The sequence below is a fragment of the Gekko japonicus genome, unplaced genomic scaffold (genome assembly GCF_001447785.1).
Source record: "Gekko japonicus isolate JY-2015 unplaced genomic scaffold, Gekko_japonicus_V1.1 scaffold39, whole genome shotgun sequence".
In the NCBI taxonomy this organism is placed as follows: domain Eukaryota; kingdom Metazoa; phylum Chordata; class Lepidosauria; order Squamata; family Gekkonidae; genus Gekko; species Gekko japonicus.
The window spans coordinates 2,082,093-2,108,968 of NW_015169778.1; the positions used below are offsets into that span (position 1 = coordinate 2,082,093).

Consider the following 26,876-nt stretch of genomic DNA (forward strand, 5'->3'; position numbering starts at 1 on the left):
AAATATCTCTGAGAGACCATTTCTCCACAGATACACACCCAACACCCACCTGACTCTCAACAGTTAAGAAATATGGCTGCTCTGGCACTTGCATGCCAAAATATCACAGGAAGGATCAGGCCACCTATTGTTCTACCCTTCCTATTTGTTGCCTCCTACAGCTCCAAACTAATCCTCTTTAGGCTGCCCAATCAGTCTGTCTTTCTCCCAAGGGTTCCAGATCACCCCTATGCAAAGAAAGCATGAGAGAGAGTTAGAGAACTCTGCCACTAGACATTGTTCCACATGGAGGGAGCTGTTGTAAAAAGCAAATTTGAGCATGCTGTCAGGGATCTGCTCCCATCCTTCTCCCCCCCCCCCCCCAATGCAATATTACAGCCTTGACCTCCTGGGACACATTTTAAAAGCCTCATTTAATCACACCTGAAAAATTCCTAATTGCCCTACCAACCACCAATTACTTCCATTTTCTAACAAGACAGTTACCACAAAGTTGGTAGAACCAGATTTCTTTTAATTATTATTTAGCAGCTTTTCACTTGGGAGTACAAAGAATGCTCTAGAAAAATACCAGTATGTTACGAATAACCTGGAGTGTGCAATGTCAACAACATCCGCAGAGACTGCCAAGAGTCACAGCAAGAGCTTAGTGGCTGGCTGGGTGGGAGGGACTGGAGACGCCTCCTCTTCACCCACTTCCCACCTTCCAATTCCAAAACATTCCAAGGAGGACTTTGTTGCCTTCTCTGATCTTGTTAAAACAAGCACAGCTCTTGCCCAGAAAGAGGTGTGGATTTGCCACAGATTCTGGGGAAAGGAACTGTATAAGATCTAGGAGACGATTGCAGAAAACCAATGGAGACGCTGATAGGGCATTAATAAATCACTTGCTGCTGGCTTACGCATACAGTGGTTGGGAAAACAGGGCCTTTCCATAGACAGCTTTCCCCATCTGTGTATCACCCACTCCCACCCTGGAACAATAGTTAGGGCTTGGCAGTACAGCAGTAACTGCCTGGAATAGAACTTTAATTTGGGCCAAAGATCCATCTATACAAGATGTTCAACATGGAATTCAAAAATATTTTGCCAGGCGTCTCTGCATGAGTTAGTCTGGTAACAAAGAGGGGGGAAGAAAATTAGTGCAGTTTTTTTAAAGTTGCAAGGAAGTATGTTGCGAGAACTTGCAGGTCCCCCACCAGCAACTTTCATTTGCAAGACCAACATTCAGATTCAGTCCTTGAGCTGGGCAACTTCGTATAGGTATGCACCCAACAGTTTGACACCTTGAATATAGTTGTACCTGTAGAGGAGATAAAATGTTGATATTAATATGTTAAACCAAGAAAAGTGAACAGATTCCACCAAAGCCAGCATAAACTGGAAACAGGGTATGTGTTCATGCAACAACCAGATTTCAAGATAGGAGCAGAGCCACTATTCTGAGCGGCCCATTTTAGGTCTACAGCTTAAAAGCTTCTACAGATCCTTTAAGTGTCCCTTACCTGTTGAGTTTCTCATTCTGAGAATGGGCTCCATCATCTGCAGATCCAACAGGCAGCAGCATTACGTTCTTGCCGGTTGCTTCTTGGAAGGTTAGCGTGACAGGAATGCTCCCACCTTCTCTGGTCAAGTCTGGCTCCACGCCAAATACTTGGAGGGGGCAGGGAGAAGAAAAGAGAAAGGAATTTCCCCCCCCTTTCCATACCATGCATCTGTTGAAACTTAAGGATATTCATCTGAAGTGAGAAACTGACTGATGGGTGGGGGTAAGGCCAGTTCCCTTAAAGGCCAAATTAAGTATTAATGGATCTCTCACTGTTTTTAAGCTCTGAAGTACAGTCACACAGGGCTCCAATTCAGAGAGTGGCCACAACATGGGGTGGTGGGTGTCTTTCACAAAAAGTACGGAAGGATCTGAATCATCATATCACAGGAAGCTGCCTTATATTGAATCAGACCATTGGTCCATCTAAGTCAGTACTGTCTACTCAGACATGTAGGCTCTCCAGGGGGTTACGTAGATATCTTTCACCTACTATCTGATCCTTTAACTGGAGATGCCAGGGATTGAACCTAGGATCTTCTGTATGCCAAACAGAGGCTCTACCATTGAGTCATGGCCCCTCTCCATGGCCCCTCATGGGCTCTTTGCCCCCCCCCCCGTGTGAAAACTGTACTTATGTGCCACATGTATAGCTGTCCTGTGGGACAAACAATCCTTACAGTTTAGAAAAAAGCAAAGGATCCATTCACAAATCTCCCATTGTCACAGCTAGATTACCAATGCCTTTCAACAATCCCCCATCTGTCAATTTCTCTTTTCTAATGAACTGAAAGCTACATAAATACACAATCTTCAGGATAATTTTGGCCTCTTTGTGCTCCTCTACACCTCTAGCAGAGCTGAAACACAAGGGCATTACTAGTGCTAGCCCATCGTATAGTGTTAATCTAAGTCAAGTTACACCATTGACAGCTGCAGTCTTAGAAGGGTCTAATGCTGCTCAAGCTGCAACTGTTAAACACAACTTTCCTCGCATATCCATTCTCCATCTGAAATCATTTGCTTCTTAAGCAGCTATATCCATATATCTAATAGCCAAGATGCCCCCTCTGTGCGGATATCTAAATCCACACATCGGGAGCACCTGGAGGTCAAACAGATTTCCTGCACAATTGGGACACTCCCCAGGTGTGCAGAAAAATCTGAAATGTAGAAAAAACTATACGGGGGATACTTAAATCCCCCCAAAAGTAAAAGAGCCTTCCCTGTGCATGTGCAGAGAACGCACTGGGAACTGTGCCTCACAGTCATTGTGGGGTGGGGTGGGGGAGAAGGCTTGGCGGGCCCCCTGCCTGCTGGGCTGACTTATGGCCGCTTCCTCCCTCCATGTGAAGCTCCTGCTGCTTCAGTGGGGGAGCCGCGGGAAATACTCCCCCGTGAGAATTGTGGGTCCCCATTTCTTGTCCTTTACTAAATGACTGCTTTCGAAGGGCTGGTTCTCCACACAGACCACACATGCAGCTGCTTGGGGCACCATAATGAAAGATGGTGCTGAAAAGGCAACAGCTCTTGAAGCCGTGCCTCTACAAAGGTTGAAGGATAAGTATGAAGGGGTCCACAAGAGTGACTGAAGATGCCAGGACTACTAGGGTAAGTGCTTGAAAGTATCATAAATCAGCCTAATCTAGCTACCTACTTTAGGAGTTCATTTTAAAGAAGGAAAACCAACCTAATTCAAGTGGAAACAGTATAAATCCACTGCTGATATGACCGCTCTTGATATGTGATATGTGGAAGAAAAATATGGAAAGCAGTTTCCTAACTGACAGACCATCGTAATACACTATAAACCCATGCCGGACAATGGCAGAGATGGAATCAAGGCCTCTTGCGCAGCCTGGCAAATGGGCCTCTTTAATAGTGCTGGTGGATGCAATCTAGTAAATTGAGCATCTTTCCACTAAGGCCAGTCAGATTGAGACTGATTCCATACAAGATTTACTTACCTGTTTTCATGGCTTTTCTCCCAGCCATGTAGTGGGGATGGTTGAAATCTGATACCCAGGGTTTTCCACCATGGCCCAGAGAGACTTTGAATTTATTGGGGCTGTGCAATTCAGCAAACTTTTTGGACAAGTAATCCTGAACCTTTAACAATAAAAAGGCATGACCAGTTAATACAACAGAGCTAGAACTAAACTGATGTCCAGTGCTTGGGCACACATCCTTCTTTAGACAGCCAAAGAAGTAACACGTTTCCACCTAAAACACTACACTTCCTCTCCATTTTTTGATTAAGCTTCCCATGTTTTACAGATCAAACTTTTTCCAAAGCAGGATACCTAATCCCATGGAAATCGAGTACTCCATTTTAGCATGCTTGTGGGCTGGGATGATGGTTGGGGGGGGGGGGCCACTGGAAAAGGCAAAGATCTGTTTGCACAAGTCCTGCCAGGACACAGAGCAGGAACTTCATGTGTTCCATTTTCATTCCCTCCACCCCGCCCAACCAATATTAAGCAGCAGGCTGTGCTACTACAATAGTGCTCTAAAACTAATGAGCATTTGTATTTTTGTAAGTCAAAAACTTTACAGATTTAATTTCAGAACACTGTTCTGAACTGGATAAACAGCTTGGAACAGAGGTGCATTAGTGGCTATTAGCCACAAGGTATAGATAGGAACTTTCGGTCTGGGGCAAATTATGCTCTGTATTCTTGGGTGCTTGGGGGGGGGGGGCTTCTAGTGTCCTGGCCCCACTAGCGGGCCTCCTGGTGGCACCCGGGATTTTTGGCCACTGTGTGACAGAGTGTTGGACTGGATGGGCCATTGGCCTGATCCAACATTGGCTTCTCTTATGTTCTTATGTTACAAAGCTATCTGAGGACTGCAGCTCACAAATATGAGAAGTCTTGTGAAAATAAAAGAGCTTCTCAGTACATGAAGAATACTTAGTGACATCTGAGAGTGGAAGATAATTCTATTTAGGAGATTGTATGCATTATCTTCTGCCACGCAGCTTCAATTTAACTTCTAATCACCTTCTTTTGCATTCTCACTACATGGAACACAGGTTCAACAACTGCTAAGCTTTATCGGCATCTGGTTAAGATGTAATGATAATTCACTTATAAGATTCTGCCATTTGAAAAATTCATACCAGTGCAGAACTCTGCCATATCTCTTACCCCCAAGAAGGAAAAATGGTGGCTGCTTGATCTAGACAGCTCAACCAGAAAGATTTAAACAATCCCCCCACCCCAAGCACACACACACACCCCTCTCAACCCACACACACCTGCTTGTTCACAGCTTCCGGAGTCATGTCTGGCACTAGTCTTATGGAAAATTTGCCAATAACTTTTCGTGGAATCACAGTTTTGGCACCGGATCCTGAGAAAGCTCCTTCTATTCCATGGAGGGATAAGGATGGGTATCGCCACCTGTGCATCAAGATGTCTTTCTGGGGGGGGGGGGGGGGATGAAAATATGAGAGTAGATGGTGAAGTCAGTCTTGAGTGTTCACTCTACAGGCAGAATGAACTAGGTAGCTGTAAACATACCAACCTAAAAGGGTGCAATAAGAAATAGATTCCCCCACCTTTGCACCTTCTGTTCTTTGGGATTAACAGAGCACCAACTGTCGCCCAAGCAGCATACGGGCCTCAGTAATACCTTTCAGATGGTGATTGTGACCATACCCTTTCCAGTCATATTGCTCTCTTTCCTTCTCCAACCAAACTGATCTTTTACAGCTGGAGGAACCAGAGCCAAAGGATGGGAAAGTATCACACCTTGGTTTCGTGCAGCAGTCGTGTGGCTCCAATGTCTTCCGCATACTCCCTCAGATCAAAGTCAATTCGATCGTAAAGTTGTTGCTCCTCCTCAGTGAGGGAAGCCACCATCCCCTGGAGACCAGGAATCAGGATCTTCCCTCTCTTATCCACTAGTGATCCTACAAGGGAAGAAAATGCCACATCAGAGACAAGCCAGGTATCTTAGAATACAGCCTGCTGGTGCCTACAACCTTTTTTTTGCTTTGATGCATGATAACATTTATTTAAAAGACATTTCCAGCATGGCAGTTCAGAATATGGAGCAAAAAAGACCAGTGCAGCATAAGCAACACTGTCACTGGCATGACTTCCTTAACAAAGGAGGGAGCAGAAGCCAAAAAATATTTCTTCAGGCTGTCTGTCAGACTCGGCATTTGGCCAACTGTACCTGTTCTAATCCCTTTTGAAAGCTGTTTATTCATGTGGCCATCACTACCTCCTCTGGCAGTGAAATCCCACATTTCAATCACTCTCTGTGCAAAGTAGTATTTCCTTTTGTCCATCCTGAAGCCATCAGCTTCATTGGAGTTCTAGTATTTTGGGAGAAGGAGAAAAATTTCTTTCTTAACTCCCTCCACCCCATGCATAATTATATAAACCTCTAGACACTTCAGCCTTTCCTCATAAAACTTCCTCAGCAACTTTAAAATAAACTGAAAGCTTCAGCAATGATCTTTTCCTTTGGCTAAGAGCACTAGCCATTGAACCATCTACCTTACAGCCAATTCACACAGGCCTTCTGGGGAACTATATTAATCAGCCCAGATTGAATGCAGTGATGGCAGTCACTCCGCTGTGCACTCATTCCCCATTTTAGTGCCCTGGTGGGGTCTCTTGGGCTTGCAGGCATTCGAAAATAGAGTGACTCCAAACCACACCAAGAAACAGTAAGTTTTGCCTTAAACCTGAAGGTTTGTATTCTTTGTAAATAAAGCTAGATGTAGAAAATAAAACCATTAAGCTCCTTAAATGCCAAGACCGAATATATCAATCAGTTAACAAGTCTATATCTAAAGATCAGAACCAACAGATGGTTTTTCAAGGCCCTCCTTATAAACCATCAAGGTCTTAACTCTTAGGAACCTCTGACAGAAACTGGTTCCATAATCTGGGGACAATCAGCAACCAGCAAATTTCCAAAACTGATTTCAGTGGGCAGAGAAAGATATGGAAGAAGGGACTCCTGCAAACATCCAAAGACAGGGTAATGGATGGCATTACAGGTTAGAATATAGCATCTTTAATTTTGCTCTTAACTATGCTGGTAACCAGTCAGGCTCATTCTAAACATTTAATAGATGCTCCTTCAGTTGATACCAGAAACCAACTTAAGTGTATTATTTATTTAATTCATTTATACCCCGTCCTCCCCGCATGCAGGCTCAGGGCGGCTTACAAGGCACAAAGTGCAATAGAGATAAAACAGATTAAAACAGTTGAAGTTAAAATTCACCACAGGATACATGAAAGACTGTAATTACACACTCCCCATTGCATATCAGGAGGAGGTTAGGAAGGGGGACGCCATGGGCCACGATGTTCCAGTTGCCCCATCGGCCCAACCCGGCGGTACTGCTCTGCAGTTACACGGTGGTGGTAGTGGTGGTGGCGGCGGCTCCTACTCAAAAGCCTGGCGGAAGAGCTCCGTCTTGCAGGCCCTGCGGAATGGTAAAAGGTCTCGCAGGGCCCTGATCTCTTCTGGGAGCTCATTCCACCAGGTAGGATCCGCCACCGAAAAGGACCTGGCCCTCGTGGTAGCTAGCCTGGCCTCTTTAGGGCCCGGGGCCACTAGGCGGTGTTGTGACCCCGACTGAAGTGCTCTTTGGGGCTTATATGGGGAAAGGCGGTCCCTCAGGTATGCCGGATCCTGGCCATGTAGGGCTTTAAAGGTAAGCACCAGCACTTTGAAGCGAATCCGGTATGCTATAGGCAGCCAGTACAGCATCTTCAGCACAGGTTGGATGTGTTCCCATTTAGGGACACCCACCAACAACCTGGCCGCCGCATTCTGCACCAGTTGCAGCCTCCGAATTAGTGACAAAGGCAGCCCCATGTAGAGAGCGTTACAGTAGTCTAGCCTCGAGGAGACTGTCGCATGGATCACTGTGGCCAGATCGCCGCGGCTAAGGAAGGGGACCAACTGCCGCACCAGCCGAAGATGATAAAAGGTAGCTCTGGCAGTGGCCGCCACCTGGGCCTCCATCGTTAAGGTGGGGTCCAGGAACACCCCCAAACTCCTAACCTCCTACACCAACTCTATTCATCACTGAGCTACCATTTTAGGCAATTCAGAAAGTTCATCGCTACTCCAACAAGATTCGAGTCCAGTAGCGGGTGACTGGATCAAGCACAACAGTGGAGGTCAAAATCCTTTTGTTCCAGGAAGGGGTGTGATTGGCAAGCCAGCAGAAGTGTCCTGGCCACTGCTTCTACCTGAGCCCTATACCAAAGGGAATGAAGGGAGGATTCTTTAGAAGAGGCCTCTCCACATCCTTTAAATGTTCAATAGGTTTTTCACATTTTTGGCAGTGTATTTTTGAGAAGTTCTGAATAGGTTGTTAAGCTCCATCTAGGGCACAATTTTGGTTATAACAGATCTGATTTCCCTTCTCCAGTATAGAAATGAGAGCTAAACAAACTCTGTCTATTGCTCCATGAGCCAACAACACTCACACAATTTTATATGAGCTTACAGACAAACAGTGCCATTCCTTTGCTACAGCCATTTGTTCACAAGATGGATCCATGCAGCATCAGTTCTTCCAAGGCTTTGTCTACAGTCACCCAGTTACCTAATTCTAGTTACTAATTTCTAAGAGATTAGAAATTATTGCTGCTGGTAAAGTCCAAAGAGTTTCCCCTGCAGAGAATCTTCTGGGTGAGGACAAACTTCAAAGTTTGCCTTTGAACAATGCAAATGACTTTAGTTTTTTTGTTTTTTTTCCCTGGAGCCAAGAATCATTTGACACAACTGTCATTTAAGTCAATCTGACAGGTTTCCCTTCAGGCAAGATTCAGGGTGAACCACATGACTACAATTAAGACTAAGCAATATGCAAGGCACTAAGGCAGTCCAGGCAAGAGTGCAGCAGCTGAGCAAAAGCAGATTTAATTTGAACTCTGTGAGGCAGCAAGACCAGCTCCAGTGACAAAGTGTCTGGAACAAGGGAATACACAAGCAAGTTTAGCAGGCAAGCAAGGAGAAAGTGTAAGTTGCTATATATATATATACACCCCCCCCAAGTTTTAATATACAGTTCTATCACGATAGGCTAAGAAAAAAGGGTTAAAATAGTAATGAGGGCAAATTCTTAAAAATACCTCTAGGTACCAACATTTCATAACTTCTCAGCATTGTAGCTACTCAAACTCAAGTGTAGCTCATTTTAGTTGTAATTTTAATTCTGTTGAGAAATGTACTAATTTATGGTTTTATATCTGCTACACACGCAACACATGGACTATGCACACATCTGTATACCATGGGCCAAAGGAAGCTGTTTGCATCACCTACTGTGAGAGAATTCACATAGGGAACACTTGCCTGCATTTTATGTTAATGTAGCTTGCACACATTCAGCTCAAAGCACCATGGGAAGAAGAAGCACATGTTAGCCATTGTGAGCAGAGAAAAACAACCAAGAAGGAGAAATTCCCCCATTGCTAAAGAGACGAGATGTCACACAGAACACGGACTTGATCTGCATCTGAACTGCAGTTTCCTTTTGATGGTACCATGTAGGCCTGGGAAAGCCAAGATTCATCTGTACTTCAAAGAGGATGAAGGAAGGCAAGACTTCACACCTAGCCAGATGGTATTCCATGAGATAGAGTGTAGTATTTCAAATATTGGCCCAACCCATAGAATACCTGCCCCTTTCTACATGCACCAATGAGGGAGGTCATGGGATGGACTTGTAAGTAGGTGGGATTGCAGTTTGGCAAGGTGCCACCCACCTGGAGATTCAACTATAAAATGCAAAGACCATGCTTTAGGTGCTGGGCTAGCCCCATTTAACCATCAACGCAAAGACCATGCTGCAAGTCTTTTGGCTGGCCACCTTCCACTAACCCCCCCCCCCTTCCTGCTTTAAAACTCTTCGTCTTTACAGGATCTCTTTGGCATGCACAGCCAAAGAGATCCCCACACTAGCTGGCTGGTTCTAGCAGTGTGAATTAGTAACTACCCCTAGAACTATTCCTTACCCTCCAATTTTCCCTTGCAACAGACAAGACTTCTGGAACGGGCAAGTATGAACCGAAATAGCTACCTACCTACCTCCAAGTAAATAAGAAACTATTTTATTTCTATTTCTGTAATTCTAAAGGAAACTTGAGTGTATGCAAATTGAGAGACTGATTATTTTGTGTGTATGTGACTTTAATATTGCGTAGTAAAGAGACTATTTGTTTTGGAAAAACACCTGTGTGGTTTCCATTACTGGAACTCTGGGTTCAGACACGACCTTGGTATAGCTGGCCAGGACTCACGTTAAATTTAGTTAGCCTCTGCTGTAGATAAAGCAGTTGGCGTAACAATTCTGTTCCAATTTTAGAGCTGTTGTACTTGTTCAAACTACACAGGTATAGCTAATTTTAGTTCTAAACGGGCTCAGAGGCTCTTAGGTTGTTTTACTGCAATACCAGAAAGGTTAAATAGATGGTCAAACAAAGGACAAGGATTAAAACTGAGGTGACAGGGCTAACTTAAACTCTAATGTCACTTTTAAACTATATTACAGTACTCATGCCAGAGGCTAGGGAAGTTCAGGTTTTTGTAATATAAAAACGAAACAAAGAACAAAACAAACTGTAGCTAGGGTTGAAAAAAAGCAGAAGATCCAATTTTAAACTAAGTTTAAGCTCTTAAGCTAATTCTCAGATTCTTCAAAGGAGTGTTTTTTTCCTATTAACAAGCACTTAGGTATCTCCCATAACTGCTGAGGCTACTCAGAGTCCCCTTTAATCCAAGCCTAGAAGCCTATTAACATTTGAAATTAAATATGCACTTGAAGTAAAAGGCAGCCTGGGAAGAAAAGGAGCTCTTGTCAGAGCAGTTCCCTTGCAGCAAGTCCTGTTGTTAATCAACCAACCGGCTGACTCACTCATCTTCCTTTATTGGTTAGCTCCCAATTAGTGTGATTGGCTTCAGTCGGGTGTGAGGTTTGGCCTAAGCTATTTATTTAGGGCTCTTATGAGCAGGCCCCAGCTCTGTGAGGTAGCAGGTCCAGCTCCAGTGCTGTGCCAAAGTGTCCCAGCTCCAGTGATACCAGCTTCACTGACAAAGTGTCTGGAACAACGGAATGAACAGGTGAGTTTAGCAGATCCCTAGAAGGGTAGCAAACTTTCCATAGATCTACATAAATAGGGAAATTTGGAGTTGGGAGTAAGCAGTGAAGTGGCTAAGTTTGTGGCTAACACTAAGTTGTTCAGGGTAGTGAGAACCAGGAAGGACTGTGAGGCACTCCAGAGGGATCTGTCTAGGCTGGGCGAGTGGGCATCAATGTGGCAAATGAGGTTCTACATGGGCAAGTGCTAAGTAATTCACATTGGAGCCAAAAATCCTAACTATAAAAACACGTTGATGGGGTCCAAACCAGCGGTAACTGAGTCATGGTAGATAACTTACTGAAGATGCTGACTCAGTATACAACCGCAATAAAAGAGGCAAGTGCTATGCTGGGGATTATTAGGAAGGAGACTGAAAAGAATCATCATGCCCCTGTATAAATCTATGGTGTGGCTTTGTTTGGAGTACTGTGTGCAGTTCTGGTCACCACACCTCAAAAAAGATATGACAGCATTGGAAAAGGTACAGAAAAGGGAAGCTAAAATGATTAAGGGGATGATGGAACACCTTCCCTATGAAGAAAGTTAAAAAGGTTAAGGCTTTTAAGCTTGGAGAAACAACAATTGAGAGGTGACATGACAGAGGCTTATAAGATTATGCATGGGATAGAGAAGATATAGAAATAACTACTTTTCTCCCTTTCTTACAATACCAGAAATTATGGGTACTCAATGAAATTAATGAACTGTAGGCTTAGAACAGATAAAAGGAAGTACTTATTTACCCAAAGAGTAATTAACACGCAGAATTCACTGCTGCAGGAACTGGTGGCAGCAATAAGCATAGACAGCTTCAAGCGGGGATTGGATGAACATATGGAGCAGAGGTCCATCAGTGGCTATTAGCCGCAATGTATAGATGGAACCTATGTCTAGGGCAGTAATGCTTTGTATTTTTGGTCCTTGGGGGACAACAGTGGGACAGCTTCTGGAGTTCTGGCCCTACTGGTGGACCTCCTGGTGGCACCTGGGTTTTGGCTGCTGTATGACACAGAGTGTTGGACTGGATGGGCCACTGGCCTGACCCAACATGGCTTCTCTTAAGTTCTAATTTCAGGTCAAGGCCTAACCTGTCGCACAGTTTTTCTAGCACAAAAGCAGTGTACAGCCATGAAAAGTCGGCATACTCTTGGGTCCCAAAGCAGACTATATGCGCCCATTCAATCCATTGTGCTTAAGAGCAACACTGGGAAAAGAAACTCAAAACAAATACACAGGGCCAACATCCTCAGGCAGCTGCTGAGGGCTCTGCAACACTTAAAGGCCCACCACCAATCCCCAATCGGCTGCTGCTGAGGAGGAGGAATAGTCGTTTCAGCCTACTAATTCCCCACTACCCCAACTGGTCTGCCGCACATTGGCAGAAAGCAGACAATGGCAACAGGTGATGCTTCTTGTCACAGCTCATTCTTTCCCTCCCCATCCAAGGAGGTGTTGAGCCAGCGTAGAAGCAGCCGCTGCCACCCGCTCCTTCTGCATCAGCTACTGCTACCCACCGATCACCACCCAGTAAAAGCCCTGCCACCACTTGCTTTTGTATCTGTGTGGAGGATAGGAAGGATGTCTCACTGCTAGTGAAAGTTAGGCCCACTAGTGGCTAAGCCCCTCTTCCCCAAGGGAAAAACCTGGAACTGGCCCTTGCCCATATCTATGTAATATGGGGTTACAGAGTGGGGCAGGCGATCTATTGCACCTAGCAGACCCCTGCCCTAGCTGCTCATGGGGAAAAAACCTGAACGTAACAGGGCTATTTTTGGACAGGAACGCACAGGAACGGCGTTCCGGCTGGCTTCAGAGTTGGCCACGGCCACTACAGCCAAAACCTCTGTGTGCGTGGCTACAGAGGGAAGGCCTGGAGAGTGACCCCCCCAGCAACTTCAAGGCAGGCGGGCCTTGGAATGATTGGGGAGGGCCAGCTTGCCTGGTCTCCCTGCAGCCGTGGGGCACCCGGACAAGCCAAGGGAAGGCAGTTTAAACTCCCTTTCCTTCAAGGGGGGGCTTGCCCGGGCTCCCTGCAGCCCCAGGGCACCCGGGCAAGCCAAGGGAAGGCATGGGGGTGTGGCCTAATAGGCTAATTAGCTGCACTATCAGGGGTGTGGCCTATTATGCTAATGAGTTCCTGCTGGGCTTTTTATACAAAAAAAGCCATGCCTGCCACCATGAGAATACAAAAACAGGCATATGCTGCAGGCAGCAGAAGCCCCCGGGGGAGGGGGAGAGAAAAAAAACTTCAGTGGCAAAGGGAGGGGAAAATGGAGGAACAGAAGTTCACTAGCTCCACTTGGACAAAGAACTGGAAATTGAATGAGCACAGAATTTTAGATGCATCTACCCACCCATTCAGATATACAAGCTACACTTCTCTTTAAATGGCTTTACTGCAAATGGCCTGTGGGCACTGTTCCCATCACTGAGAAAAAGCCTGGGGAATTTCAGACAGGCGCTATGTCCCGGTAGGGAACAGATTCTCAACCGGGTTGTGGTCTGTCATTTCAGACAGTACCCGGTTAGGAATCGGTTCCCTACCGGGATCTAAGTGGCATTTCAGACACAGAAGCCTCTCTTCCGTATAGGAACCGGGAGGGAAGCGATTTACCTGGCAACCGCTTCCGAGGAGTCTCCCGTTCCCTCTCCCGGTTCCGATATGCTTGTTTCCCGCCTTTTTTCGCCTGCGCGGGCTTTTTTTTTTTTTTTTTAAATTTCTGCTTACACCGGTAAATTAATTTATCATAATCGCTATACTGGAACCTCTAAGGAGTCGCATTCCAATGGGATCGTTATTGCGACCATTTGAGGTTCTGGTATAGCGATATCTCGATATATCGCTATAAGCCGAACCTTTAAAAAAAAAAAACCGATCGCCCGCGCAGGAAGAAAACGGCGGGAAAACGAAGCGGTGCGTGTGTGAAACGCCGAACCGCTTGTGAATCGGCTCCTTTCTAGTAGGGGCAAGCCGTGTGTGAAACGGCAGCCCTGTACCGGTTCATCTGGAAACGGAAGACTCCCGGTTTGAAACCGGGAGAAAACTGGTAATGTGAAATTCCCCTCTGTTAACTGTTCATTAAAAGAGCTAGAATATTTATGTTTACTTTGATCTTGCAAAAGGATCTCTGACTTTTCTCTGGCTATCCATATAATTATCAGAAACTTGGGAGCGTCATGTTAAATTTTCTTGCCTTTGAACTATAAATAAATTCATACAGTTTCAGGGTAATTTCACTAAAACCGCTGGACCAGAGCTTACCCATTAAGGCAATCAGGTCTGTCATAGCTTCATGAACGGAGCCACCATATACTCCTGAATGAAGGTCTTTGTCACTGCATTCCACCTGCAAGGTAACAAACGAAGGCCATTCAGCCATCACCTGTATTTACATGTTAATATCTCAGATATTAGTTGCTTGTAAGTTTCTTTGAGGGGCCTGGCATAGATGGTAAAACACAGTCTTTGGCACCAAGGACACATATTTGTCCATGGAGAGCAAAGAATTAATCCATACTCCCAAATTCCTGATTGAGTCGACTATAAAAACACGGGCCCCATTAAGGGTAAGTTGAAGTGGCCACCCCAGTGAGCTGGGCTTCCCCAGCCACATCATCTCTGTCTTAGATGGATTTAGCTTCAACCAACTCTCACCAACCCATTCCCCCACTGCACCCAGGCAGGAGGGCCAAGACCAGAATTCCAACTATCAGTTGCTCCTTAAATAAGAGGTACAGCTGGGTGTCATCTGCATATTTATGGCACCCCACTCCAAATCTCCTGAGACATCTCTGCCAGAGGGCACATATAGATGTTAAACAACATTGGGGAGAGAATCCAGCCCTGCAGAACTCCAGAGGTTAGGGCCCACGGCAATGACCTCTCTCCACCCATGTTTACCCTCTGGGACCAACCGTGGAGGAATGAGGAAAACCAACTCAAGGCCGCACCCCCTCACACCTAGGGAGCCTAGGCAGTTGACAGGAAGCCGGATTGGAAGAGATCTAGTACAGATATCACATCCAGGAATTCCTGGAGCTGTTCAGCCACTGCTCACTCAATCACCTTTCCCAGAAATGGAATATTAGATACAGGATGGTAATTAGCTAGGTCCCTCTCATCTACCGATGACTTTTTCAGGAGGGGTGTCACTACTGCCTCCTTGAGGGAGCTAGGGAAAGCTGGGAGAGTGAGAGATTTATAATGTCTCCCAAGGCTCCTCCTACCACTTTCCCTGGAAGCTTTCACCAACCAGGAAGGGCAGGGATCCAAGGAGCAGGGAGTAGGTTGCACAGCCAATAAGACGCTGTCAACATCCACCTGGGAAACCAATTGGAATGCCAGCAGATGATGCCCCTTCAGAACATCATTAATTACTTAGCTGAAATGGACTCTTGTTAGACATACTTGAGTATGTTTACTCTGTTGCTCTTTACCTCTATGAAATAATAGCAGATGCCTCGGAGGCCATAGGTAATGCACGGCTTCTTCTTGCCCAGCCAGTAGTTATCAGAGATACAAACATAGTCCACGTCTTTGAAGAAAGTGTCCTTTCGTGCGAATATCTGTTCATCAAGGCCTTCAGAGCCGGATTCTTCCATACCTTCTAAACAAAACTTTACATTCACTGGGATTTCCTAGAGAATAGAAAATGAAAGTGCGTGATCAAAAATGAACAAAACCCAAACAACTTCTGGCAACAAAAATTCAGTCCAAATTACGGATCAAATGTTCTTTATAATTCTTAACTATCCTCACAAACTCCAAGATGAGTCAGGCAGAGAAAAGGCAATTCAAGGCAGAAGAGGAACTGGCACCTAGATTTCCAAAAGCCAAGCCCAACCCTCAGGCACTGTTCTACACAGGCAAATACAAACAACGGAACACATCAACTGTTACTAGTAGTCAAACCATAATGACACAGGAGAATTTAGAACATAATGTGTCACACACAAGACACGTTGATCTATTATTTGCCAATTTAATTAAGAATACCTCCTATCCGAAACTAGCAAATCAATTGGCCTTTTTTTGACTGCTACCCAGAAAGGACATGCAGGTGTCAGCATTCTGTATCTGACTTCAGTAAAGAAAATTCTACACACGCTCGCCCATAAACAACATTATGTCGATTAGGCTGACAGTGCGTGGCCCAAAGTCACTGAGCAGGCCTCAAAGCAGAGTGAGAATCTGAACCTGGATCTTCAAGATCCTAATCCAGCACTCAGGCCACTACCGTAGACTGACGTTTCACAGAGCATTTGTATAATTTTGTTAATGATGGGTTCTGTTGCGGTCATCCACTTTTAAAATATAGTTTGTATTTTCTGCCATCTGGTTTGGCATATTGCAAGCCACCTGCAAAACCTAGCAGCTGCAGTGAAAGGATCATGCAGGTTCTCAAGCACCGGGCACAATGATCGGAACACACAAAGGACATCCACGCAATATTTTCCTAAATCAACTTAGTGTGCAACACTGAAACCAGACCGCATCATTTAAGGCCCCCTCAACGATTGTCTGGCTTGGCACATCTTTATGGGAATATCCTAAGGCCAAGTCAAGTAATTACTACAGCAGATGCATGAGCAAGACTAGGAAGGCTGTGTGTCCGGCCAGCTAAGCGCAGCCTCACTGCAGTCCTGGAGACCACTTTTCTGCGTAGTGAACAAGTACTCACACTCACAGCAAACCACAAGATGGGAGGAGCCACAGCTCAGTCATACAGCATCCACTTGGCATGCAGAAGGTCCCAGACTCAATCTCTCACCTCTCAAGGAGGAGGAGGAGGAGATTGGATTCGTACCCTACCCTTCACTCGGAGTCTCAGAGCAGCTTACAAACTCCTTTCCCTTCCCCTCCCCACAACAGGCACTCTGTGAGGTAGGTGGGGCTGAGAGAAATCTGAGAGAAACTGCTGTTTCAAGGACAGCTCTGACAGAACTATGGCTTGCCCAAGGTCATCCAGCAGCTGCAAGTGGAGGAGTGTGGAAACAAACCCGATTCTCCCAGATTAGAGTCTGTGCACTTAAGCACTACACCAAACTGGATCAGATAGTAGGTGATGTCAGAGACCGCCACCTTTGATCCTTAAGAGCCGCTCCCAGTGAGAGCAGACAAACACTGACCTCCTTGAAGAACCTGAAGGTTTGATTCAGTACAAGGCAGCCTCGTGTGTTCATCTGACTTTCAGGAGGTTGCCTCATAATGGATTCTTCTGGGTTGAATTAGCAAAGTGAGCAGGTTTAATCTTTATCTTCAACAAGACACACAATGGCTTAGTGTCAAGGTCTAGCATTTAATCTTTTACAAAGACAGCAAGTTTAACAGAAGCGCGATATACCTGTTTAGTTTGTTGATAAGCCTCCAAGGCATTCAGCCAGGCAAGCACTGGACCTTTGTCATCTGTTGACCCTCGGCCATACAACTTCCCTAACAGAAACAGAAGCACAAACAGAAGCAGTGAGAAAGGGGGCAGGGGCATCTCTTCCCTGGAAATTCAATGTCCAAGGAACGTGAACACCAGCTTTGCGCCAGTTCATACACAATGTTAGTCGGTGAAGTTGCTGCATGTCACCAGCTGGCAACACACAGATGAAGCAGGCCTTTGAGAAAGCATCCTATAAGCCACCCTTCCCTTCCATCAAGAACGCAACCACAGACCTCTGGGGGAATGTGATGCCTCATATCAGTCTTTCAGATCACAGCAACAGGCACAACATGGTACCAGTCTATACAGCCAAAAAACCTGTAGGATTGACAGAAGTTGATAGTTTTCAAGACCCGCTTGGTGGCACATTTGTGAAGAAACTGGTGTTGCCTTACCACAGAGCACTTCCCATGCCTTGATTTTGCAATACTGGAACCTGGGCAATTGTTTCCTGGGTATGCCCACTAAAGCAGGAATTTCAGGTTTCAGGCCCAATTCAAGTGAGATACCAGGCAAGCAGGACTAACTCACCCATGTAGGACTGCATACACCCAACAACTTGTTGACTCACTTGCAGTTCCCAAGTCACCGTGGCAAAGAAGGAAAGCATAGCTGGGTTGCACACTGGCATGCCAACTGGGCCCTCAGCTGAAACCTCTGCAGTGTCAGCACACCACCAGCACCAAGGCATTATTCTATCCCTTGCATGGCATGTGAAGCTAGAGATGAGACACACATGAAACTCTGCACAGGTAAGTTCTTCTTCCTTCAGCATGACACTTAGCTAGGTGTACATCTGAAGTTACATGCAGAGGGCACTGATCATTAACGCAGCCAAGGGAAAGCAGCATTCAAAAGGCGTGCCTGGTTCACTTTCAAAGCACACTTTCAATTACAAGGAAATCTGTTATTGCTTAACAGTTTGGTGTAGTGGTTAAGTGTGCAGACTCTAATCTGGGGAAACCGGGCTTGATTCCCCACTCCTCCACTTGCACCTGGCTGGATTACCTTGGGCAAGCCGTAGTTCTGATAAGAGCTGTTCTTGAAAAAGAGCAGTTTCTGTCAGAGCTCTCTCAGCCCCACCTACCTCACAGGGTGGCTGTTGTGGGGAGGGGAAGGGAAAGGAGTTTGTAAGCCGCTCTGAGATCTTTTCTTCTTCTTCTTCTTCTTAATAACTAGGAACCTTGGCTATCAAGTTGCAGCATGCTACAGCTGCTTTAATGCCAGTTCGGCGATGCAGGCATTAGCTTAGTCATCAGCCTTCGATTTAAGAGTATAAGGTTATCTGTTACTGTAATGAACAAAATGGAAAATCATGCCCAAAGAGATGCTGAGGCAGCGGGGGGTGGAGCCATGGTATCTTCAGCCCTTTGGTAGTGCTGAAACCAGCAGTTGTGATTAAAACAAATAGTCTCCATTTGATCTGGGGAGGGGGAGGACACATTTGGGCTGCAGGTCTGATCAAAATACCTGATTAAAGGGGCTGGCTTAAAAATGCACTAAGAAGGCTTATTTACAAGTGTTCTGGCAGTCTGCAGCTGAAGATTATTGTCCAAATTGATGGCCAAAAGACATTTCAATGACAAAGAAAAGTGACAGTTTGGAATATAGCCTGGATAGCCAGAAGGAAGAAACAGGAAATTAAAGAAACAGCAAGAGATGTTTTATCAGTTCCCAAGGAACAAAGCATCCTGGTCTCATTAGAGGAAAGGTATGGCCTTGCTCTCTGAAGTTAGACATTCAGAGACAATCTGGATATTGAATGGTGTCTCGGATATCTTACCATCTCTTTCTACCAGGGTAAAAGGCTCGCTGTCCCAGCCATCCTCTTGTGCTGCGGGCTGAACATCCAGGTGTCCATAAACACAAACCGTTTTCTTGTTAGGATTAGAGCCGAGTTTGCCTAGAATTATAGGAGGTAAAGGAAGCTCCGAACCGTCTGGTAGCTGGAATTAGAGATGCCAAGTTAAGTGATGTGGTCCAGGAAGTTTCCCTTACCAGCACAGTAAGTTCCATTACAAATGTCTAAAAACCTGTATGCCTAAGAGGTGCATTTCAAAAAGCCACTACATTAACTACTAGGACCTGATGGACCACATGGTTTGCTACCCCCCCCATCTGCTTAGCTCTTCCCAGCACTCTACGCCTAACATATTTTCTTATACTACTGAAGACACATGTACAAACATATCCAGCCACTGTGTATAAGCATGCAGCAATTTACCCATACTGAATTATGTAAAGAAATGTGGTGCTCAAGACTGGAATCCAGGCCTGTCAGGAGAACAAGGCCACAGAATGGACTTGCAGTAGTATTCCAGGGAAGTATCCTCCTCTGCCCTGAAATACTGCCCTAAAGGGATTGGAAGAAGATTGTGAAAAAGCCTCCCCACCTTTTAAAAACATCTTTTGTTGTAAAATGTGACAACGATGTGATAATCTGCAGCAAAAATTATGTCCGCTCAGAACTCAGTTCTAATTAATGTACTGCTTAGGTTTACAATTCATATTTCAACTATCAGGGCTATTTTGGGGCAGGAACGCACAGGAACGGAGTTCCGGCTGGCTTCAGTTGGCCACGCCCACTACAGCCAAAACCTCTGTGTGCATGGCTACGGAGGGAAGGCCTGCAGAGCGACACCCCCCCCCAGCAACTCCAAGGCGGGCGGTCCCCGGAAGGATCAGGGAGGCCTTTAAATGCCTCCCCGTGCCTTCCCCGACTTGTCCAAGGGCCGGCTTGCCCGGGCTCCCTACGGCTGTGGGGCACCTGGGCAAGCCAAGGGCAGGCATGGGGTGTGGCCTAATATGCTAATGAGCTGCAACATCAGGATGTGGCCTAATATGCTAATGAGTTTCTGCTGTTGGGTGTGGCCTATTATGCTAATGAGTTCCTGCTGGGCTTTTTCTACAAAGAAAGCCCTGTCAAAAATGTTTTAGATTACCCTTTCAAGTATTCCAAAGGTTGATGCAATGTACACATCAGACAAACAGATCCAGTTAATATAAATGAAAACCACTTAATATGCATGTTTAAGACCAGGTAGGTAATGTGATAGCTGCACTGGTTGCACAATATCAAAGAGTACTGCTTCCTTACTGTTAGTTGGTTTATTTTATATAATTTGATTTATTGTTTGGTGAATGTGTGCAAATTTGTTGGTTTATATATAAAATGTTAAATAAAAAAGTACTGCTTCCTTCTTTTTGCATTTAGTACACAGAAAGGTTTCCTACCAGAGCTTGTTTACTGGCTTTAGTTCTCAGGGTGCTATTCCACTGAAGATTATTTTGCGCTCTAAATCAGTAGTCTTGGGTGGGTTGTGGAGCCCTTACAGGGCAGCCTTCCTTGCTTGCTTTTGGGAAAGTGTGCTAATGTTAGTGGCCATGCTATGAGAGCAAGGGGGCAAAATTACTCTTGCTTGTATGTGAGCAGAGCAAGAAGGGAGTGATTTTGCTTCCTTCCCCCTCCTCACAAGGGCCTGCCAACTCACATGGCTATTACTCCATGTGAGTCCTCGGGGGGGGGGACTTTCTCGAGGTCAGAAATGCCTGCTGGGGGAGGCAGGGAGCCAGGAAGATCAGATATCCCTTTCATGAACCTGGTTCCAGTACCAAGAGTGGCTGGATTAGCCATCAGCAGGGACAGAGGGCAAGTCTTCAGAGAAGCCCCAGTCCCCATCCATTTTCATGCCTGTTGGCAAGCCACCACTTCCCTCCTTTCTCCTCTGAACAGTTTCTGGGCTCTAAAGGCCATGCAAAGGTCCACTGCCTTACTTTCTCTCCAGTTTCCGCTTTCCAGCATCCCTAATCACATCTAGAAGCATACGCTGGTCTCTTCAGGAAAGAGGATCAGCAAAGAAGACGGTTTGCAAATAACTGGAAGCAAAGCACTGCCCGAGGGTTACCATTTGTTGATCGGATCAGTACCATTTGTATGGAATCTGTGAAATGCACCTATTCCCAAGACATCCATTACACAGCTCTGTAGGCATCACAATGCTGCAGCAATTCTTGTGTGTCACAGTCCAAATCCCTGCCCTAAGGCCAATGCTGGCAGTCTCCAGGGTGAAATCTAGCCCCTCATGGGAGCCAACTACCCTGCCCCTCCAGCCGCCATCTCTCCCGCCCTTTTCTCCGTGCTTCACAGAAGGGAGACCCAGAGGACCATGACAGAAGAGAATTCTCTTCTCAGTCTTCACTCCTGACTCATGGAAAAGACAAACAGGGAAAACAGACCGAGGTCCTGTTAGAGAAGGAACTTGATATTTTGCTTTATGGGCTTATATTTATTGCTACACACAATGGACTGTGCACACACACACACAGGCTCAGAGAACTGTACAGTCCAAGTCACCTGTTGTGATGCAACACATAGAAGGTGCCTGCACAAGCCTTACATGTGTAAATAAGGTTTCAGTTACCAGCCTGGTGAAGGAGCACACACCTCCATTATTGTGAGCAGTAAGAAACAACAACTTAAGAGACAGCCCCCATTGCAGATCTAGTTGGGATCATGTACAACACATCCATGCTTTGTTCCTGCATTGGTATTTCCTGCCAAATGGACATTTGGTTTACAACAGGATGGCCAGCTTGATCAACACTTCAATGAAGCATCCTGATGCCAAGGTTTCACACCTGCCCAGATGTCCTTCCTTGAGTAAGGTATTAGATTTCAATATTGACCACTCCTTTAGGCAACCTCCCACTCCTATAGGCAACCAATAGGATTGTTTTTGGGACGGACTAACAGGAAGGTGGGCCAGGAGGTTGGCACCATCAACACCATCTCCGATAAAAGGAGAGAACCAGTCACATGGTCTCTCTCTCTCTTACTTGATCAACTAGCTAGCATCCCCCGCAACAACCCCTGTCTGCTTTATACTCCCCTTTTGTCCAGCTTGCTATCCCCAAACCCTGCCTCTACTTTGATCTCTTGATCTGCAGTCAAGAGACCCCCACACAGTCCTGCTAAGTTCTGGTCGTGTGTGAATTTCCTTAGTTTTCCATTTCTTCCCCTCTATTCTTCATTGGAACAACCAAGCTGCGAAGACAGATAAGTATCACCCATCATCACCCTACCTGCTAATGCAACTGTATTTCTAAGGAACTTGATTGAACGTGTGAGTGCATCAGTATTGTTTGTATGAGATTTTCTTAAGTAAAAGACATCTATTTTAACCACACCAGCCTCGACTCCTTCTCTGGTAACCCTTGGTGGGAACAGGACCTTGGTATAGTTGGCAAGAACCAGTTAATAAATTGCCAATTGCTGTAAATAAAGCAATTCGGCTAACAGTCCATGCAAAAGAAAGAATTCTCTCTCATGCACCCACTCACCCATCCCCAGGAGGTAACAGCTTCTTGCAGGAAACCAGAGATGAGGAAAGAGAGCAGGAAAAGAGATTCTCCCTTTGCCTTGTTCACTCATCTCCCATTCTTCCCCCAGCTATCTCAGAGAGAGAACAGTGAACAGACTCGCCAGCAGTCAGGCTATGGGGAAGGCAAGCTTAGTGTTCGGTACCTCCACAGCCAGTGTTTACAGGAACTACTCGTATGATTTGATCATACAAACTGCATATCAACCAGGTGCTAATGGCCAGTAAGAGGTCATAGTAGGACTCTGGTAATTCTCCAAACCAGGTTTGAAAAAGAAGAGGCTGAATGAATGACTTCGATTTAACACAGGTATCTCTATGCTGCTCAGATCGTTCCCTAGTTCTCCAGATACTGCTTTCATCAAGCTCTTCCTACCTTCTGTTTCCCAATGTCTATCAACTCTGTTGTGCCACCCAAACGTTCAATATCTTTGGCTGCAACTTCCATCATCTGTCGGATTTCTCCTCTCTTTTCGGGCCATGCCGATACGCTCTGAATTGCCACCCACTTGGCCAGTCGCTAAATGCAAGCAATTTAGGCAAGAATGGGGCAGGGAGAGAAAAAAGAAAACACACTTCATCTTGCACAGCTGGGAGGCATCATTAGTGAACATTTATATAGCACTTTAAAATTTACATACACCAACATGACCACATGTTGCAGAACAGGGGCTATTGGCTTGCTAAAAGCCATCTAGGGAGGTTATTGCAGAGGTGAGATTTGAACTGGGAAATCTCCTAGATCACAGCTTATTTTCTTAGCCCCAATACTATACCTGTTTTAAAAAGAGATACTGCTAGATAACCGTTTCAAATATTCCTCAGGGAAAACTAAAAGCTCCTTTTGGCTTAGTATGTACGCTTGAGGGGTTTCACTGGATTTAATCCTACTAAAAATACCATCTTTCCTGCCTCTCACCTTCCACTCCAGCAACTCCCCAAAAACTTTCTGAAAGCTGGTGCTGGGGGTTTTATGGACAAGAAGACATGAGCCATGGGGTACAACAGGGAGGAAGAGGAAATAAGGCAACTCCCCTACCAGCTCTTCTACCAACTGAGTTTCTGTGGACAGAAGATGCTCTGTTGGCTCCAAGACGGAGGCAAGATGTTAAGTTGCCCAATTTTCCCCTCTTCACTGCAACCCTTTTGTGCTATTTTGTCCATGGCTCCAAAGTTTCCCAACATCATTTTCCAGTAGTCTCGGGGATGCAGGGAAAACAGGAGAGGCAAGAAAGATCCAACCTCTGCTCACACGTTGTAAGATACAACTCATTATGTTCTAGTCCAGTGGTTCCCTTTAAACACCAACAGGATTTTAGATCAGGGTGAAATCTGTCACTAGAGAGCTACCGTCCGCTCAAATGCTCTGCTCTCAGTTTGCTATTGTTTGAACACATCACACGAATGGATTTGATTAATGCGACTGTGAGATATGACTAGAGTGTTTGCCAGATGGATTAACTATATATAGGTGTTTCAACGCTACCCACTTTGATAAAGCTATACACGAAACAAGATGTAATATGCATGGTTCATTGGTGTTGATGGCATTTGAATTGCTTCCAGTAAGCTGAATACTGATAAAAGAATTCACAAGTTGGTGAAGAACTCTTTTTTTTTTGGCACTATACATCATGGTTGTTTGCTTCTTTTCAACTTCCATCCTGTGATTTCTCCCTTTGGTTTGCTATTGTTTGAACCACAGCAGAGACCACTCAGAGCCTCCTTTGGGGAATTCGGCACTTATTTCTGAGCCCCCCGAGTTCTCACCACTTCTGTGTCGCCTGGCCACTCGCAAGCTGTCTCTAGTCAATGCAACTCACATGCATGAAAACTCTCAATATGAAAGTTCAGCTGTGGACAGATACTGTTTAAAACCTCAGGTTTCCAACAGGAAAGACCAAACACTGTGTAAATTCTACCTACAGGCATAGCTAGATCCTACACCTCTACCAAGCAGCTTTCTAACCCAGAAAATGCAATTCTCAAATATACATCTTTGTTGCTGTGACATGACTAATGCTGCTAGGCAGGCCATTAAGTAGTAGTTCCGGATTCCTGCTACTGTTTCCAAGTTCTACATGCACTACTAGTTCTTACTGAAGCAATAAATCTTTATTTGGGCTGTACCACTTTATGTGGCAGGACAGGGCTAACAGGACTGAACACTACCCCATACAAAACAATACTTTGAAAATAGAGAATAGGCAAGCTGGTCTGGAATCCCTTTCTCACAGAGGGCTGACTTGGCACCAAGGGTCAGGCCAAGAGCTCTTAAATTTTCTGACTGTTTTAGACCCTCTGCAGTTGGTTAGTATGAATGTTGCCTTACAGTGCAGTTTTAGGCATCCAGTGCTGGTTCTTAGGATACTTTTAGACTAGTGCAAGTCTATTGCAGAATCACTCCAGTCTAAGTCGACTGGAATGTTCTGATCCCAGCTAGGGCTTCCACCCCACTCTGCAAGGAACAGAAGCACTAAACACAGTCCACTCAAGTGTCGCTTGGGGCTGGTACACAGCCTTTATGTTCTCAGCTTTTTAACTGGGATTCAAACCCTGGTTGACTAACATTAACAAAAGTTGAAATCAGTGTAAATCTTACCCTGGGGCAGGGAAGCAAGGAGTGTGTGATCCGGAGGCCTTGAAAGCGAAAGTTATAGCTGCCATGACTAAGCAAATTACAAAATGCAAAGGTATTCAGAGTAATGGGAGGCTTTGGAAAGAAAGGCTTCTAAGCCCATAAGGATGCAATTCCACCCACTCGGGACAGATGGTGTAGCTCTCCCTCTGCCATCACTCAAGATAAGTGAAGAGGCAGGCCAATGACTGCATTGCAAGAGTTGTTGTTGTTTCACACTCTGTCATTCCCTGGCATCAAGTAAGAGGTCTGGCTTTAAGCCAGTGAGGTCGAGGTCACTTACCTCCACATAGATGTCCTGGTGTTTATCAATGTACTCAAAGAGGGTTTCAAGACCCAATGACATTTTCTGATCAGAATGGTATGGCTGGAAAATCTAGAAGACATGATTAAAAAAAAAGGAGATTTAGATCTAGATTTCAATGAGTTACAGCCACAGAATGTGTCAGACACACACAGAGAGAGGGAGACTTCCTTTATACTTTAGAGTCTGTCCACTTCTAAAATTGCAACATTGCAGTTTCACACAAGTCATGAGGACTTCAGAGACCGAGGTGGCTCATTGTGAAATAATTCTGCAGATCACATGAGGGAAGTCAGCAAAGCAAGGAAAGCTGAGTCAGCTATCCACTTCAAGTGTTTCAAGCTCTGTGCAGTTATGTCATTACATTACATTTAATAGGAGCCAATGTATACAGCCCCCCAGCAGACAGTCAATCACTATTTCCTGCACAGACTCCATTGCCCGCATGGTGTGTAAGGTATCTAAAGAGGGCTACCAGCACATATGCATGTCACAGCAAGCTCACAATCAAAATGAAGATTCATTTAAGGAGCAAGATTCAGAGTACACTCATAACAATCATTTTGAAATGTAGGCAGAAGAAAGTCACTGGCCATGAACACAATGGCTATGTTATCCAGCCTCAAATTTCCCATCTCTTTCAGAAATACACTGCGACTAACCGGCTTCTTGATCCTAAAACCATTTTATGAAAATCCACTGAAGTAAATGAGATGACTCTACGTATGTGTTACACTAACAAATTCTTCTTCTTCTAATAATAATAATAATAATAAAAACAATAGCAACTATAGTATCACCTCTTTTGAAAACCATCAGCCCAGAGCTTCACAGGGTAAGTACATAAGTCTTGCTCCGTCCTTGTTTCCATACCAAAAGACTTTGCTTGACATAGCAGCTAACAGAGTTTTGATGACACTTAGTTGACCAGGTAGCTAGTCCTGATGAAGATTATTTGCAACATACAAGTTGACAGGCTGAGCAGGAGACCAATGTGCTCAAGCAGCTGTTTGTGCCCCTCTACATCTTGGACAAATGTTCAGGAAAATAAAGTGCCTCCTCTGGATTTGCTGTTATGTCAGGAACAATGTAGCTGATTAGACTCATGTTCACTTTTAAAAAGACCTTAGCATCTCAAAGAAGAACAGGACACAGGCTATACTATTGACTTACTACACTATAGCAATCATTCACAGCACAATTTTCCTGTGTGGATGACGTCATGTATTTGCAAATGTTTGTTATAGTGGTCCCCAATGCACTGCCCATGGGCACAATGACACCTGCCAACACCTTTCCTGGTGCCCTCCAAGTGCTTTTAGGTGGGGCTAGGTAGAGGTGTATTACCAGAAAGTAAGCAGTACCCAGACCAAGTTCCTGTCAGCAAAGAAAAGACAACCGATGAGACCCCCCCCCCCCAAAGTACCAAGATTCTGGCTTTCCTTTTATCT

The 26,876-nt window shown here is 45.2% G+C and overlaps 1 protein-coding gene across 2 annotated transcripts in view; it reads right to left on the bottom strand.

Moving 5' to 3' along the window:
- Positions 1 to 474: 474 nt before the first annotated feature.
- The window catches only part of CNDP2 (CNDP dipeptidase 2 (metallopeptidase M20 family)), a 27,385-nt gene continuing 983 nt past the window's right edge, over positions 475 to 26,876 (bottom strand). Inside the window, exons 2-12 of one of the 2 annotated variants that reach the window (XM_015416742.1) lie at positions 25,405 to 25,497; positions 22,860 to 23,003; positions 18,889 to 19,051; positions 17,019 to 17,107; positions 15,112 to 15,312; positions 13,937 to 14,021; positions 5,302 to 5,462; positions 4,806 to 4,970; positions 3,514 to 3,655; positions 1,506 to 1,653; positions 475 to 1,303 (exon numbers count right to left, since the gene is read on the bottom strand). In XM_015416742.1, coding sequence (XP_015272228.1) covers positions 1,234 to 1,303; positions 1,506 to 1,653; positions 3,514 to 3,655; positions 4,806 to 4,970; positions 5,302 to 5,462; positions 13,937 to 14,021; positions 15,112 to 15,312; positions 17,019 to 17,107; positions 18,889 to 19,051; positions 22,860 to 23,003; positions 25,405 to 25,497 — 1,461 coding nt within the window. In that variant the 3' untranslated portion in view covers positions 475 to 1,233. The remainder of the gene's footprint in view (positions 1,304 to 1,505; positions 1,654 to 3,513; positions 3,656 to 4,805; positions 4,971 to 5,301; positions 5,463 to 13,936; positions 14,022 to 15,111; positions 15,313 to 17,018; positions 17,108 to 18,888; positions 19,052 to 22,859; positions 23,004 to 25,404; positions 25,498 to 26,876) is intronic. The other variant, XM_015416743.1, reaches the window with a different exon arrangement.